The 18,245-nt window shown below is 41.5% G+C and overlaps 1 protein-coding gene across 33 annotated transcripts in view; it reads right to left on the reverse strand.

The window, feature by feature from the left end:
* The window catches only part of Kcnma1 (potassium calcium-activated channel subfamily M alpha 1), a 744,152-nt gene that overhangs the window by 325,868 nt on the left and 400,039 nt on the right, over positions 1-18,245 (reverse strand). For all 33 annotated transcript variants that reach the window (XM_031361079.1, XM_031361066.1, XM_031361082.1 and 30 more), the window contains exons 4-5: positions 3,437-3,530; positions 2,490-2,601 (exon numbers count right to left, since the gene is read on the reverse strand). In XM_031361079.1, the coding sequence (XP_031216939.1) occupies positions 2,490-2,601; positions 3,437-3,530 (206 nt within the window). The remainder of the gene's footprint in view (positions 1-2,489; positions 2,602-3,436; positions 3,531-18,245) is intronic.

Genomic DNA, 18,245 nt, shown 5'->3' on the forward strand with positions numbered 1-18,245 from the left:
GCAAGGGAGGGGCAGCTAAGGTTGCTGATCCACCTCTGCCACTTGGAAGCTGAGAGGATCCTGTCCCTACTGCCCGGCGACTCTTGGGGTCTGTGCCTCCCTGCTGACTGCTCCCGGCTTAGGAACTCACCGGAGAGAAGATGGCAGCTCTCACTGGAGGCTCCGGGTCAAAGTGGTCCCTGGAGGCAGACCCGCCTCATTCAAGGGAGGGGCAGCTAAGGTCGCTGATCCACCTCTGCCACTTGGAAGCTGAGAGGATTCTGTCCCTGCCACCCGGCGGCTCCCCTGCAACTCGTGGGGCCTGTGCCTCTCTGTTGTCTGCTCCCAGCTTAGGAACTCACTGGAGAGAAGATGGCGGCTCTCACTGGAGACTCCGGGTCAAAGCGGTCCCTGGAGGCAGACCCTCCTCGTGCAAGGGAGGGGCAGCTAAAGTTGCTGATCCACCTCTGCCACTTAGAAGCTGAGAGGATTCTGTCCTTGCCGCCCGGCGGCTCCCCTACCACTGGTGGGGCCTGTGCCTCTCTGTTGTCTGCTCCCGGCTTAGGAACTCAATGGCTATTATTAACTTTATAGTCCTTCATGCCATTGTTCTGTTTTCAGTGTCACTTGATGCTTCTCACCAGGCTGCACCTTTTATTGATTTCTAAGGTCCCTCGGTTCCTGCCCTTCTCAGAATTATAAGGCAACACTCTGTCAATGTCCTTCACAAACTGAGTGGAGAACAAGGGACCCAGGTCACAAAGCTAATCATCAGCTCAGCTGAGAAGGCAGGGATGTACCAGCTTATGGACCTACTCAGGACACAGATTTGCATGTGACTCTCATGATCTGGACATACTGACTAGAAAACCATTCTCAGTAAGCACATCCCAGGGCCAAGAAGAAAACTTTTCCAGTCAGCAATAAGTAAACATGGTTTGAATGATAAATCTGGGGGGTAGGTGGCATCTAACTGAGGATACGCATACACACAGGTGCATTTACACACAGGCATTGAACAGTGTGTAGGTGACCACTAAATGTTATATATTAGAGAGGCTTATGTTCTAAATATATGACAGTTGTTTTCAAACTCAGGGCTTTACAGGATGCAAGTACATCTTTACACAACATTTTTAGAACATTATCTAACAATGTCTACAAAATAAATTATTCATGCTCTTTTACTTGGCAATGCCTCTTCTGGTAATGTGGAAATAGCTATAGAAATGGAGTTTCACAAATACATGGATGACAGTATTTATGAAAATATCATTCAGAATAGCAAACAAAGCTGCATCCAGGTGATCCATTAGGACCTATGGCTAGGTCCACTATACAACAAGCAGATGATGGAATTTTACCCAAATGGCTATAAAATTTACCTTATTATGGTGCTGAAGGGGTGTCCACCATGTGGTAAAGCTAAATTGCAGTGGAATATGGTTATCTGAAACAATTTCTCATAGGAACATCAGTACCCTTCTAATGTGCGGCCATAAGTGCACATCCATTTATTTATGTAGGGGGTGGGATGAGTTTGCAGAAAGACGTGCTAACAGTGGGCATCTCAGCGTGGAGTTGGGGGCCCATTGAGGACAAAAGGAGAAGAAATGGCCTGCTGATACTTTGTTTGTTGGTAGTTGAAAGTTTTCAATAATTACAACATGCATGTGTTTGTGTGTGTGTGTGTGTGTGTGTGAAAAATATGAAGTTGTCCCTCATGACCACCACCAAAACAACACAACACAAAACAAAACAAAACAAAACACCTACGAGTAAAGACAGAGGAAATTCTCAATAAGTCTGCCAGTCCTCAGTTAACTAATGGAAGCAAGAATATTTTCATGTTAAGTATAACTTAGACACAGTATCAAAGAGGAACTCGGGGCTGTCAATTTAACCTTTCTCAGAGCTGGTTAGTTTTCATGATCAATTGTTTTACTATGCTGGTCTTGATTCAGGAAGTGACCTGCTAAGCCAAACACCAAGGAGCACTCTCCTAAGGAGGGAGTGGGGTAGACTGTGATTCCAGAGTGACTTGAGATGTTTCATCTTGTATGGCTTAGTTTCTTGTATCCCAGAAACTGTCACTATAAATAAACTCCACCAAGAGACAAAGCCCAACCGTGGCAGGCGGGTCTGCTGGGGCACCAGAACCTGCCACACTGAAGGTTGGGCTCATTCCCATGGACTTCCTTAACCAGTCCTGACTCTCAATTCCTGAATGACAAGTGACAGAAGCGTGAACTGCAGAAGTCCCAGCTGTGACAGTGATGACCACAGGACTTCAACAGTGATAAAACTGTACTGTCTAAAGCTCTACTTCAGCAGATCCTTCTGGGCTATATCACCATCGAGTTCTGACACCCCAAGAGCACCATCCATAGCTACATGCAAAAAAAGACTATGTATAGCCACAGATCAGCATGAGAATCTTTCCTAGACCCCATATATCCTTAATCTATCCTGACTAAGAGCCAGTGAAAAGGCAAAAGAGACTGACTTACCAAGCCAACTTCTGTTTAAGTACACAGACACAAACACAGGAGGGACTGTGAAGAAATCTACTACTGAATTCACTTCCAGCCAGAACCACAGCTTATCATTGGCTGCAATAAACTGGGGGGAAAGAAAAAATAAGACAGAAAAACAAAATGAGAAGCACGGTGTCAGCATTTACTCTACGTCCTTTTGTCAAAGGATAAACATTGGGTTTCTATGGGGTCTGGAGGGTGATAGTCTGCTCCTCACCTGGTCTCATGCTGTCCTGTACATTAATCACTAGCTTGACTTGGAGCAGCCACAGACTTTTTTAGGAAGTGACTATATGCCACATTAGCTTTAGGGAATGATCAGGCAATGTGATTTTCCGTGGTTTCCAACATCTTCATGAAGAAGGTTTTAGTCATATCACCTTCTTAGCCTTTCTGATACAAATCTGAGTAAAGCATATATATGTGCATTCACACTCATGTGCATAATTCAAATTTTGCACAAAAATCTCCATAAGTCTAAATGTAGTATAGACTCTCTAATCCCACCAGCCTTCACCCCTCCTTGACTCCCACATCCCACCAGCCTTCACTCCTGGTTGACCCTGATAATTGCAGTCTCAACACTGCTAAATATACATTTGTGAGCTTAAGTTTTGTTCAATGTACTTTGTAATAGAAAAAACACATTCATATTTGAATAGAGGACTGAGAAGCAATGAGTCAGTATACCATTGCTTCAAACCCTTCCTTGAACCAAAATAAACCTGTGTTTCAGAAGGCTCTCAGCTAAGTAAAGAGCTTGTCCACAGACCTAAAACCAGGACATAGGTGAGTTGTCCACCACAGAGACCTCAAGCTTCACCTTGCCTAGGAAAGCAGTCATGGGTGGAGGGGTTATTCATGAGTTTCAGATTCAAATGCCCCATTGTGGTACTACTGGGAGATGCTGTCAAACTTACCCTCAAGCCAAAGTAGAGGAGGAAGAACACGTTGAAAGCCATGTCGATCTGTAATGTGAAATCTTTGTAGAAATTCTGGCAGGATTCTATTGGGCTATTAGACAGGAAGAAGAAAAAGCAGGAGGTAAATAAAAGACAAAGAAAATATTGCCACAGCTTCCACAATGCCAGGAAACGGTGTGTGGGGTAGAGGACAAAATGAATGTTCGCTGAATACAACATTTGGTCTTTCTACCCCTTGTGACCATCAAGCAAGCATTGCCAAAGGGCTCTCCATTCAACCATTCGGTGTTTTGCTCTTTTCTTTGCTTTGGGAATTGGTGATAATTTTATATACTGCTTTTCATTATCATTCAGGAGTCGATCTAAGATTCTAAAGAGGATCATGCAGACACCTTGGAGGAAGGACAAGCAGGAAGGATTACCAAATTTCTTGATTTCATATTAACCCTTAAAGAACTGATATCTTCAATTAAGAGAACTCATAACAAGGTTAAAATATCAGACCCTATGTCCTCCAGCCCACAAGAAGTGGAGCCCATTTTCCAGCCACCACATCCAGATCTTCTAAAAGCTGTTAGTATAATCATAAAGGACCCAGGAACAGCTCAAAAAAGCCTTGGAGGAGAGGATCCTGGTTACTGTTCTAGCTAGACTAAGCATGGACTTCCTGCGTAGTACTCTGGACTAGGGAAGAAAGCAATGTTCAACAATAAGATTCAAAACCACAAATTAATGTATGGAAGCAGTACTCTAAGGGTTAATTTTGTTTGTTGTTGTAGTTGGCATGCAGGTTAATGGGCTTCAAGTGTATGCCAAGCAGCCAAATACGCACCCCTAGCACTCTACTTTGTTCAAGAGTAGGCAGTTCTAAAGAGTACTACTATACAAACTGGTATGTGGCTTCCATGAGATTTCCCACTGCAAACTGATTAGAGAATCAGTATGTGAGTAGTCCCAAAGTTTCGGCTAGGTGGGAAGCAGCAAAGCCTTACAGATACCTCGAAGCTATTAAAGAAACTTCAGTATACTGCTGTCTGTAAGCCAAAATGGAAGCACCCAGGCCAGGAATAGAAGACAGCAAGGTAAGCAAAAGGGAGGGAGTATGGAGAGATCCCCAAATCCTTCTTCAGATGGGAAGCAACATGGACCTCTCCCCCTAGGAGAAAGGGAGCTGGAGAGGTGCATCAGGAAAGATTGCTGAGCAGCGAGGCCACTTTAGAAATCATTGTATTTGGATACCAGTTAGTATAGTTGTACTTTAATAAGGGTAATGCTTGGCTGTTCAACAGGCAGGAGTCAGTGCAGCCTGGGAATGCAGGGCCTACTCAGAGGCACAGTAGATCAGTCTATAGGAACCTCCAGTTACGTGACATGCACTGGCTTTCCCCATTCTTCACGGGGATTACAAATCAAACATGCCCTTTGTCGTGTCCCAAACCACCAATATGTGTTAACCCTCCACACACAAAGGAAGAGTAGCCTATTCTTGCATTTACAAAGTAAGCACACTGAACAAAAGCAACAGAACATAGTTCTTTTTACAAAGGAAATGACAACTGCTGAGTTCTCACTAAGGCAAGAAAGTGAGGGGAGAGACAGAATGGAATCTGGTTAGTCTAGTGCCGAAAAGAGGCAGGAACAAAAGCTTACATGAAGCAGCCTACCCCTATACTTAGCTTGCCCCCCTCTTCTACACGACCACTACAAGCATGCATTTAAGTGAAAACAGGGCCTGTAGTCATCAAGGGACAGGTCTACAATTCTTAAGCTATAGTGGGACATTATAAATAACAAGAGCATAGTCCATTCCTAAAATATGCATGAAGGTTGACAGGGTAAGAGCTACTACAGATCTCAAGGACCTTCACTGAACAGTATGCTGAAAATTAAGTGGTGCGCACATTTGTGTGTGTGTGTGTGTGTGCATGTGTATGTAAACACATGTGTGTGTAAGGGAATAAGTGAGTATGTGAAAGATTTTTGTAGATAAGCATCGCACTCATGTGCTGGATTGTGCTAGCAGGAACTTGGCATCTACACTAAAAGTATATGTTCACTATTTTGTTGTACATAGGGAACCAAAGGAAAGCCTTGAGTCCAAATTCATCAAGGTAAACCTATGATTGCTTGACTATGGTCACACAATAGGCTCAATATTGCCTTCCCAATAATCACTGATAGAGACATTGGTGGCATCTGAGGGAATCTCATGACTTCTCTAGGCCCTATTTATTCCATGAGTTTGTGGTTTGGAGATTTCCTTGAAAGATTTTTTTTCCTGGACTATGGTAAAGAGATGATAGTTTAGTGTCACTGGGATTATTTTTGTTCAACATAAATGGGATAAGATATTCAAAAGAGTGTGAGTAACTCTTCTTCAATGATCCTTGATTTCCTGGTGACATCTTTTGTTCTGGTCCTTTTCATATTGTCCAGTGTATAAGTGCAACAATGAAAAGGCTTTAATCCAAAGGGTGTCATGTTGAAAACCATACCTGAATACTCCCTACCCCCATTCACAGAAAATAATAGAGAAAATATAATAGAACTTGCCATTGGTCATTTACAATTTTAGAACTGATGTAATAATCACCTCCTTAACCATTCACCAAGCTCTACACTTTGAACCCAACCAGTAAAATAGAAGTCATGTGGTGGTTTTGAATGGCAGCTCCTCTGGCTAAGGCACAAAGTAACAGGAATACACCTTGAACTATGGACATGCTTGGGATGAGGGGCAAGGGGAGGGAAACTCTTAGACAAAAGCTGAACTGAGCCTCAGAACCCAGGTGGGATCAGAGCATTCTGAGAATATATTTTATATCGATTCCATCAACTTCTCCCTGCCATGGGAGTGCCAGGAACAACACCCTGCATGGGTTTTCAACTGCCAACAGAACTATTTATCAGGATCCCTTCTGAGATAAATCCTCTGAGTGCTTATAGTTCATGCTCTCACACAATCAGAGACCACAGAGTGGAGGTGCCAAAGCCCCATCATTTCATTCCCCAAATGGAAACAAACCGTGGAGTTCATCGATCTTCTAAAAAAAAGAGAATCCATAACTCAACAACCAAAGGATTGGCCTACAAGGATTTATTTTTCTCCCCATGAGACTTTCTCTTAGTGATTAATACTCATTGTAGGAGCAAACTGAAATGGAAGGGCCTCTTCTGTCTCATGTGAAGCATCAGAGTTTCCTTGTCTACATCCGCAGATGGCAGTGGGGAAATGGTACTTCTATTTAAAACTACAAAAGAAAATGACTCTGAGTCACATTCTTAAATTTAGGTTGCCATTCTGACGAGGCAGGCCCACATCAGAGAAGGCTTTAGGTGAACATGCAATGCCAACTGGAGGTGGGGAATGGGGTTAAGAATTGAAAGACTCCAGTTCTAACTCTCATAGGAGCAATCAGGCCAACCCTATCTCATTCCTGGCTGACCAATGACTAAGTAAGTTGAGGATATAATACTTGGTAGCTGATAGATTTTTCATTCCTAAGTTTCTAATGTCTGTACAGATTGGCTGTGATATTGAAGCCTTGGGAACTTTTAATGTGTTGACCAATAATCTAAGATCTTTCCAAGGATTCCCCACGATTTGTTCCTTCTGATGGGATACGTGCAATATAGGACATTAGCTGGAATATGAACTTCTTGAAAGTACATGTTTAACATAGAGTTGTCTCTGGAGGAGACATCTTCCTCTACTAAACAATGATATTTCCTGTAAATGCCCTTGAGCATGAGGATTTGATAGAACTTTCTGGACTTGGCTTTGGAACTTTTCAAAACTCAAGGCAAGGGCATTCCTGCAGCCTCCTCGATGCACATCTTTTCAAATCCTGTATCATTTCTCAGAGACACGTACTGACTCTTTTCCTAAGCATCCATACTTACCCTCAAATCCCTGAACTCTTGTTTTTCTACCTCCTGCTGATGGCTGTCCAATTCCATGAAGATATTTCTTTCAGACTGTGGTTCTCAGACTTTGGCTTGCACCTGGAGAACTTTGCCAATGCTTGTTTGGCTCCAGAGTTTCTGATTTATTACTCTGGATTAGGGATATAGAGCTTTGCTTTCCTCCCAATCTCCCAAACTCCACTGATGGTGTGTTCCAGGGACCTCACTATGAGAACTACTACTTCTGAAGAATTTTTTAGCAACTGTGCACTAGCTATGGGTCCCGTTGCTCAAGAAAACACCCATTCAAACCTGAACAGAGATGATTAAGTGTTTGAGCCTGCCCTCAGATAACCAGCTGCATACCACTTAACACATAGCTGAGATCAAGGCTTTGATCAGTTATTTTCTGTTTCAAATATGGACAAGAGGGAAAGAATTAAAAACATACAGGGACATAATTACAATACCACCTTACAGGCTTTGGCAGTAGACATTCAATTAACAATCAGAGAGTACCTGCTGAGTACAATCTCACTTCTAGATTCCATGAGAAATGGTGAGAACTGGATAGGGGAGAGAGGTGCAGGGGACAGTGGTTTATAGGCAATAAGGAAATGCTAAGCAGCTTTGGAACACAAAAACAAACATTCCAGATAATATAATATTGAAGGAAATGGTCAAGAAACAAAATTGCACTTTGTACAATAATTTCTATCAAATTCTCTTGAAGACTAGTCCTTTTTCAAATTAAATGGGGCTCTCTCAATCTCCACCAGGATTATAGACCACCAGAGGTCAGATTCAAAGCACTGCAGGTATGAATCCATTCAATAAACTTGATGATGGCAGGCTCTACTCCTCTGGCTCACCTCTGCAATGTTGCTATTTTAATCTAATTAAAAGATGTCATTCATGGATCATTAAGGGACCCTTCTGTTTCAAGTATCAACTCAGGGCTCAGTTGAGAAGAAACTACAAAACCCACCTCATTCTAGAGTTTTCAATGTAATTATTTTTGCTACTTGCTTTAGGTGAAAGTCTTTGTTACCTTAGGATAGTGCCTTTGTTCCTTCAGGAATGAGACCTGAATATTGCTAACTCTAAATTTCCTCTTGTTGCTGTGACCTCTTCAAGTGCGCTTGTCTCTGTGTTCAGACTTCAGACAGCTTTCTGAAGGCCTAAAAGCTTGACTCATCAGATAACTTATATCTATACAGATCTTCTTTCATCTATGAGTTTCTTTCTTTTTTAAATGGATGTTGGAACATACATATACTTCAAATTTTTTTATTCACATTTATTTTGTATGGGTATTTTGTCTACATGAATATCTGTGTATCATGTGCACCCTTTGCCTGTAAAGGCCTTAAGATGGGATCAGCTCTCCTGAAATTAGAAACACAGACAGTAATTAGCTACCTTGTAGGTGCTAGAAATTGAACCCAGGACCTCTGGAAAAGTAGCCAGTGCTCCAAACCACAGTGCTCTCTCTCCAGGCTCTCACAGATGAATTGATACAGCTACAGGATCAGAAAGTGCCTCATTCAGTATACCCAAGTCTTCAATTCAACTGTATAGCATTCAGACAATACTAATGAATTCAATCCTTATAAAGGGATTAGGTAAAATATGTATTTTGCTAAAATTCTTTGCTTTACAAACAGAAAATCAGAGAGTCTAATATCTACCCAAGTTCACTTAGCTGAGGAGTTAAGTTGGGATGAGGATCAGCAATTTTATTGTAAAATCATGCTACCTTTCCAGAAGGGCTGTTATTCCCTTCCTTAGAAAGGAAGGTGTGTAAGACATAGTATCCAGTATCAACAGAGCATTTCAAGAGGCTCATGTCAAAACAAGGGGGTACTGATGGACTGCTGAGGTCAAACTGCTCTAGAAAGACTTCATGTGTTTGAGGGGTTGTTTGGGAAAATCCAAAGGAGGCTAGCCTGTCTAAACTATATCCAGCATGGTTCTGTCAAGTCGGGCATATAAAATGTTAACCCTCCCTAATGTCTAGTTGTCCTCCTGGAAACTATTCCAGTTCATAGCCCACCCCCCTCTCTCTCTCTCCTTTCTCATATGCCTGCAGGTCCAAAGGTTACAAGAAGATCAAGAATTGAAAGTCATTTGGGTACTTAGTAAATTAGAGGATTTCGTGGACTACATGAGACCTAATTTTTTTTTAAAGCAAATTAAATATAATAAAAGCTGATAATATTTGAACTCTTCAATATTCCTTTCTAACTATGAATTGGAGGATTAATAAACTTTGCATTCCATTTTCTCTAATCAAAGTAAAAAAATGATGAAAACACTTAGACATAGATTATAGAACTCATCTACAGCCACTGGAGAGTGCAGATCTCACTAATGTGAAGGTTTCTCTTGGTGATGTCTGGATATATTGGCCAAGATGAGTGCTTTACTCTACCTGTGTACTAATGAGGACAAAATGTAGCTGACTATACAGACTATACTAATTTTAAAAGAGGAAGAAGTCTTTGCAGTACATCCCAACCTATAATCACTGATATTGTTCACATAACTTCAGATATTCAAAAAATATCTTGTGAACTAGTAAGAATAATGGAAGTAGTGGGAGTGACTGGATGTTAATTAATTATTGAGGTAGCTTACATCTCTAAGTGGACCATTACCTTCTAAACTGCACAGCATCCCAGGTCCTGGAACAACACAAATTCTATCTGTCTTGATATCTTTTTACTTTTCTTAGTACCCCCTTTTGAGCATCTGCTCAGAGTTATACACCTAAGAGTTTATCTTAAAGTGCTAGAGAGATGACTTAGCAGTTAACAGCAGTTGTTGCTGTCTCAGGAGACAGGGCTCAGTTCTCAGAACCTACATGTTGGCTAACAGCTGTCTGTAACTCCAGTCCCAGAGGATCAAGCCTTTTTCTGGACTTCGCCAATATAGCATGCACACATGTAGGGCACAGACATACACTCAGGCAACATACCCAGACACAAAAAGTAAAAGTAATTATATCTAAAATAAAAAGGGTTACCTTTCTAATATCAGGGTGGGGCATATATTTGATAAGTAGTATAGTTTATATTTCTTTTTCTTTTTTTTCTTTTTTTTCTTTTTGTTTTTGTTTTGTTTTGTTTTGTTTTAAGACAGGGTTTCTCTGTGTAGCCTTGGCTGTCCTGGAACTCAGTCTGTAGACCAGGCTGACCTTGAACTCAGAAATCTGCCCGCCTCTGCTGGGATTAAAGGTGTGCGCCACCATCACCCAGCCTTTATATTTCTTTTTTAACACACAGAATCAAGTTTCTTCAGACTACTGATATTAGGGCTTCATGCAAGAACATCTTTAAGGAAGGTGTCTCCTACACCATTTTCTTTGACAGATGGGCTATAATCAATACTTGATTAAAGCCAATGATAATTACATCAAATAAACTCTTCATTTAATCTTGAAGCATTTTCTTAGACACTGCACTTGCTTTGCATTTTTCTTAAAGGACAATGCACTTGTTTTAATGTAGATAGAAAACACTCACTGTCACTCTACAAGTATGGATCTAAGCCACTTGTTAAATGGCTTTGTCGGGAAGTTCTTCGCTATGGTTTGTATCGATAATTTATTCATCTTCCTCATAACAGCTTTTAATTATGCCTGTGCTCAATTATAAAATGGGATTCAAGAGCAATAAACACATAGATTATCTGGACTGTGTTGAGATGAACAGGGGTGTACAGAGGGCTGACACGTGAACCCTTGCTGCTCTGTTGAGTCCTGGTGTGCTCTGTAATCTTGAGCTTTGAGCAACAATGACTGCAGTGGATCTCAGAGCATTTGCATGGCACAGGGTGTCTACCCTAGTAATTAGTCCTAAGAATAAAGCATTCTTCTAGGAGACAAAGAAAATGACACAGATTGCTGATAAAGAGACAAAACATGTCAGTTCCTTACACATTGGATTTCTCAGTGAAACACACAGATAACTTGTTATCAAAAAACTCAGGTGGAGCCTTGTTATACTCTCTTATAGAGTCTTTTAAATTTGCTCTAAAAATTAATTCAGTATTTACGCTGGGTAGTTTCTGTCAACTTGATACAAACAAAGATGTATCTGGGAGGAGAATCTCAATCAAGAAACTGCCTCCATCTTACTGGCCAATGGATATATCATGGAGGCATTTTTCTAAATTAATAATTGATATAGGAAAGTACAGCCTATTACAGGCAGTGCCAACCCTGGGCAGGTGGACCTGAACTATATAAGAAAGGTTGATAAACAAGCCAAGGGGAGCAAGCCAGTAAGCTGCATTCCTCCATGGTCTCTACTTCAGTTTTTGTCTCCAGGTTCCTGTTTGAGCCCCTGTCCTAGATTCCCTTCATGATGTACTATAATCTGTAAGGTGAACAAACCCTTTCCTCCCAAAGCTTTGTTTGGGTTGGTAACATAAAAGCAAACTGGAACAGTATCTTATCTGTGTTTATATTTACCTTCATTTATGCACAAATGTATCAGAACCATTTAAAAGCAAAATGCTGGCATTACAAGTCAGCCATTACAAGCAATGGACAATTGGTTTGAAGTTGGACAGATTACTCAAAATTCTGAAATCCTAGCTCTACCACCTATGACTTGCATTGTGTTATGGAAGTAACATGACCTCCCCAAGCCTTGACCTTCTTGTCTGTAAACTGGGGAGGAGAGAAAATTTAAAGGCTTCTGTAAGGAGAAAATCAGTTGACTATCTATTCAATCAATAATACTTGTAAGTAATAGTGGGGATGACAGTGGCAACTGCCAACTGAAAATGCCCCCAAAGGCAATAATACACAAGAACAAAAACTGAGAGCATTAGTGATGTTCATGTTCTATTTCTCCACTTAGGTCTACATTACTGAGTCCTTGTAAAATACACTGATGTGATTCAAATACTCAACAGAACAGGACATAGAGTAAGCTCTTGATTGGAGAGCTCACTACCACATGGTGAGATTCTATATGTCAAGATATTAATTTGGGATAAAATTAAAGAAGAACATGGGGAAATGATAATCCCAGAAAGACAACCATACTGGGTCATAAATACTAAATAATTAATCAAGGTTTCTTAACAGTGAAAGCCATGAGTCACTTTAATGAATGGCTCCAAGGAGGCTGGATGCTCTTCCTCCCAGGTCTTTGGCTCCTTTTGTCCTGTTGGCTTAATGTGCGTGCAGAAGAGAGGCAGAGGAATGAACCAGCCAAACCTTCCTAAGAAATCTCTTGTAGCTGGACTCCATAAATGTATTTCTTCACTGTTGGAATCCTGGAATGATGTCCAAGACAACCTACCCACTAATGCTTATTTTCTCTAGCTTGACTACAGACTACAATTATTTCAATCACAGTTGTTACCAGAGTAGAATTAGTGTTCATATTTGCCAGCAACTTTTATGTAATAAATCAGAGTTAAGCCATTACATAAAAAACAGACTCTTGCCAAACAAGAGCTGCCTGCTGCAGTTTTTACTAAATTGTCTGTGAAGTCACAATGGATGCATTCTAAACATCCACTTCTCTGACTCCATGGGCTCTAGCCATTTTCCCTGTTAACAGTTTCATCTGTCTAGAAGAGGGGTGAAATAAAAGAGATTGTCTAATTAGGACTAAATACATCTTCACTCAGATGTGTGTTCCAAATACAAGTGGGGAGCCCCCTCAAGAGTATGGCTCAAGAGCCATATGTAGGTATGGATATTGGGCACAAAAAAAGACATGTGCACATACATTTCCAGAGCCCTCAGCACAGATGTATATTCTGCTGCAACCCCGACTCCACCTTTGGTCTATCTGCCAAATGGGATATCTTAGGTAACTAGTAGAAACAGAGGGCAGAGGGAAAAAAATCTCAGATCAAGACAAAGAGCTGGGGGCTCAGACACATAGCCTGGCATGTGGTGGCTAGGTTAGAGGATGAGGCTAGGCCCCTGAGAACATGCTTCTCTTACAGCTGTCTTGGGCAAGAGGTACCTTGACCAGGGCAAGAGGATTCATCAAAGTGCTGTGCTTTCTATTCCCATCGCTTCTCTCACAACACTAAATCTCACACAGGCACTAAGAGGTTCATAGGTAGTCATATCTAAACAGTGATAGGCAATAGGCAGCTATATCTACACACTGGTAAGCAATGATTCAGGGTCAGTATTCATGAAGAAAACAGTCTAAAACAGAACAGAGTTTCAAGATAGCTTAGCATCATGCTGGTATAGAAAATGGAGAGAGCCCTGAAGGAGAAAGCATGAGCCTCTATACACCAAAAGCAGCCTGGGAGGACGAGTCTGACTGGGTATGCTAGCATTTTGTCACATAGTAAGTTTTCAAAAAGCTATAGGCAGAGATCAAAGCAATTCTTTGTGAGCCTTCTCTACATATTAGAGACATGGAGGTCATTCACTGGTTTGTTACATACCTCCTCTTCACTATCCTTGATACCATGCATTTGGCACTGTCACCTCACTCTAATTTTACCTGCAAGGACTTAGGGTGGGAAGTTCATCTAATGAACTGACAGACTGACTGACTGTATAGTTCCAATTCTGATGCCTCTCAACCATGACTACACTAGGTCAGTTCACTCATGGTCGACATCAACAAAGCCCTTTAGTGCTGAGGAGCCCTAGCATCAGGCATAGGCAACAGCACTTTCTTTTATCTGTTGCTTTTCCTTGAAGACTAAAAAGCAATAACCAGCAAGACATACACCCAGCCTGGGATGAATTTTGTTTGACACCAATGGCTGGTGATAGCTTTGTTTGTGGTATCCTGAGGTTGTTTTGTTACTGGGGATTTTTTTTTCCTGAAGACGTTGGGAGAGACCTGGCACCAGTCTTATTGACATCCAGCATAGAAAACAATTATACCTTTAATGCACAAGGAAATAAAATAGCCATGGGTTAGCTCTGTCTTTGGCTGACAGCAGAAGCGTGGACGTTTTGTTAAGTATTCCTATTTAGGAGTTTTGCACAGAACCTGCAGCATCACAGCCAAAAAGGACAGTCTGAGATGTTGCTGATTAGCGGTCATGAAAATGCTGACTGCAAGGAAGGGAGAATAATTTCTTAGGAATGTCATAAGGCAACCTGGGCAGTAGAGACCAACAAAACTACAGGAACTCAGTGGGACAAATTACCTTCAGAACCAAAGCATCCTCTTAACCCAAGAGAATTCCTTACTATACCCTGTCTATACTCATACAAGTGTATTTCCAAGTATATGTCCTTTTATCTACCTCGTGGAATCCGTATCTTTGCTCTGGGAAGAATTCTTTTCCTTCATATTTCTTTTTCTTTCCCTTTTGCTGCTGGTTCACACTGTAAGTCTTTATCAAAATTCATTTTATCTCTTCAGGCCATAGAGACAACTCTTAGCTCAGTCTGGATGGATGGTGTGCACTGGGCTTTTGAATCTAAATTTGGAGAGGGGTATTGTGAACTAAAAGCAGCAAGCTTCCTCCTGCTGCTCCTCCTTGCAGTGTTACTGCTGCCTCTGCATTCTTTCTGGTGTTGTTTTCTGCATCCCTGTGAAAGAACAGCAGCATAGTCCTGGTCTGAGGATGCTCCAGGTCTGATTTCTCAGGACTGGTGCCTTTGCCCTGTGAATGGGTCCTCTCATGCTCACTCTCTCTCTCTCTCTCTGCAGCCTTTCTGTCGCTATAGCAGGAAGCACTGCTTGTTTCCAGGAACAAAGGGAACTATTTCTTTTCTGAAGAGGCTCTCAAGGAGACTCAGCTGGTTCCTTTCCAGGAGGCCTAGATAGAAGCTCTCCTAATGATGAGTGCTTCTACTCCTGGGTCAGCATCACCTGCCTGTGCAGGGCGGAACTCTAATTCCATCCAGGCTCCTTTCTGAAAGGAAAATATACTCAAAGGACCTCTTTAGTGGTTACCCAAAAAATATGTTTGAAATTCTAAGCAAAGTCCCCAAGTGGGGTGAACAGGATGTATCTAATAGAATGGAGGGTAGAAGGGACTTACGTCTCCCAAGCCCTCAGATATAAGAAAATGAACTTCAAGGAGTGGGGGCAGAGAGGCAAGAGGTCTTCCGCTTTGTTTCATTCGAACTGCCGAATTGCATAGATTTAGTGTAAGTATGCTGGCAAGCTACTACTATGGGGCTTTCTCCTCCCACTGTGGGTTTATCAGAGCCTGATGACACTCTATTCTTTGTTTTTCTAAGTTCTACAGCCCAATATGTCTGCGACTTAAGTATGCCTTCTCATGTGAAATAACACCAGCCACAGATCCAGCAAGATCCTAGCAATTAGATTTCACAAAAGCCCATCCAGAGAATACAAGACAGAAAAGACAAGGTAGACGTTTCATAACAACAATAAAAAAGAATTAAAAACGCATTTAAAGAAAGTCATCACCAGCCCTATAGTAAAAAGTGTGTTGCAGTGGGGAAGAAATGATCACAGTTATTAATCAATAATGCTGAATGTAGTGTCAACATGCTTCAGTGAATATAAATAACCTCTATAGTACTATCGTTTTATGTATTTTAAAGTTGAATTAGTGTTATTGCTAGATACAATAAGCTATGAGCAAGGCAAATTATTGTATTTCTTGGGGAAATTTATCTTGCTGGTTGATTTTTATTAAGTTGATATATTTATCAGATCTAAGCAATCCAAAATAGGAAACATTGTTCAGGAAGCCACGAGAAATGGTTGGATGCCTGGGTACTCTGAGCACATCCATGCCAAGTTGGGAAGACACAGAACCAATCATCAGGCAAGCTGCTACTTAGCAATGGACCTTAGATTCTAAATCCCTGGCCATGAGCCTTATAGTGGGCACCAGCCTAAAATGAGACTTAGTTATCTCTTTCCCAGTGCTCTAGTCTTGAATTCTTATGGCATGGAGTGGCTTTGGGGAATATCAACACTTTGCAGGCCCACAAGAATATCCAAGAGGAATCATATATCCCAGTTCTTCAGTGTATCAGAATGCTCGCTGCTTTAATTCCATGCATGCGTCCAGTGCTTGCTACATTCATAGCTACCAGGAAAAGCATGTCGCATGCATGGGCAGTGCAGGGAGAGGATCTAGTTAACCTGGAGGCAACAACCCAAAGGGTGAGGTTGCAGCATGCAATGAAAACCACACTTGGTCTTGGCTGCCATGCAGAAAAGACCTACATCAAAGAGTCTGCTGTGCGGCTCCTGGGTAAGAGTCGATATGAGAGAGGTGAGTTACTTCAGCAATGACAGACATGGGCAGAAAAAGGTTCAAACCACTATAAACAGAACACCATACAGAGCACTGGCATTTCACACAAGAAGAGGCAGCTTTGGAGCCCACGAGGGGAGAGACAGGGAGGGGAGCACAGGCTGACTCTGACTCTGGTGAGGTGGTCTCCTTGGCCAGCCCTTCATATGCATGTGTTTTTATACAGTGACTTTTGATGTGACTTCACAAGTATCCTCATGACATCTGCCATAATTGCTTAGAAGTTTTGAATGTTTGAGAGGAGCAAGGTATTGGTGACATAAAGATACACACCATGATTTCCTGTTGGGATGGTTTATTTCAAAAGCAGGGCTGAGGTTAGGGAGATACATAAGAGACAGTTAAGTGCCAATACCTTCCACGTTGTGGTTTCAGAGTTCACGAGGAATCTCCAGGCAGACCAATGTGTTGAGAATCCAAAGCTTTTGAAAGGCAAAACCACTCCTAAAAACCACCTATGCCCTGTAACTTTAATCCACTTACAATAAAGCCATTTTTTTTTCCTTATACCATACTTGGTGAAGGAACCTTTGATAGAGGTGACATGCCTTGATACATTCTTTAATTAAATGTGACGGAGCAGCAAATAAATAAACACTTGAGACTTTTAGTTTCTTCTTCCTGTCTCTCTGTCTCTGTCTGCATATACCTGTGCATTCTTTGCTGTGGAGGCCAGTGAGCCCCAGGCTCTGCCTGCCCAACCCCCATACTGGGATTATAAACGCATGATACCAGCTCCATTTTTTTAAAATGTGGGTTCATGGAGATAATTTTCAAGGCAAGCTTTTAAAAGATTTTTGTATTTGTTTGTTTGTTTTGTTCGTTTTGAAGGAAGAAAACAGCATTGATTAAGGAGGGCCTTCCAATGTCAATGACACAGCAGCTAGCCAAAGAGTGCTGTCTAACAAGCTGTCTGCCCCACAGAATCCTGGTCTTTTTCCCCCCCTGCCTGTTCTACCTCTATCTTTGAGTATGATCTCAAAGATACTGAATACAGCTCATAGAGGTATGTGCTATTATCCTGACAATGTCATCCTCTCCCATAGCTCTCTCCAGATCGAAGGAGAGTGAGGAACACAGTGTTGGTAAATGACTTCTTTTAATATGCTTTCCTGGTGTTCATAGCTTGCATGGACCATGATGACAGCTGTGATACAGACTTGGACACACTGTGAACAAACAAGATGCAGTATCCACCTGTCACCCTCACTGAGAGCAGAACACCCTCTAGGACCTGAGTTCCACCCCCAGAACATAAAGATAAATACACCTAGACTGAACACAGGAGACTACTCATTCAACAGATACCTCCAGCATTCTTAAGTGGCAGGCACTCCACTTATTGGAAGGAACATTTAATGACACACAGTTGCTACTCCAGAAGAATATGTTCAAGAGTGACTTGTTTTGACGTTCTACTAAATACATTTTCTGGCTGTAGACAAGCTATAAATCTCTCTGCACTTTAAAATCCTCACTAACATGTAAATACAACTTATTTTGGATCTTGAGAGAGATGAAATAGTAAATGTTAAGTGCTGAAATTATGGTCAACTTTGGTGATGCTATGTCCACAGTACCTACTGTGATGTCTAAGACTCCAACCCAATAAACTCAAGATCTTTGGAATGAGAGGACCATATCT

Source organism: Mastomys coucha, unplaced genomic scaffold, assembly GCF_008632895.1.
Source record: "Mastomys coucha isolate ucsf_1 unplaced genomic scaffold, UCSF_Mcou_1 pScaffold9, whole genome shotgun sequence".
NCBI lineage: Eukaryota > Metazoa > Chordata > Mammalia > Rodentia > Muridae > Mastomys > Mastomys coucha.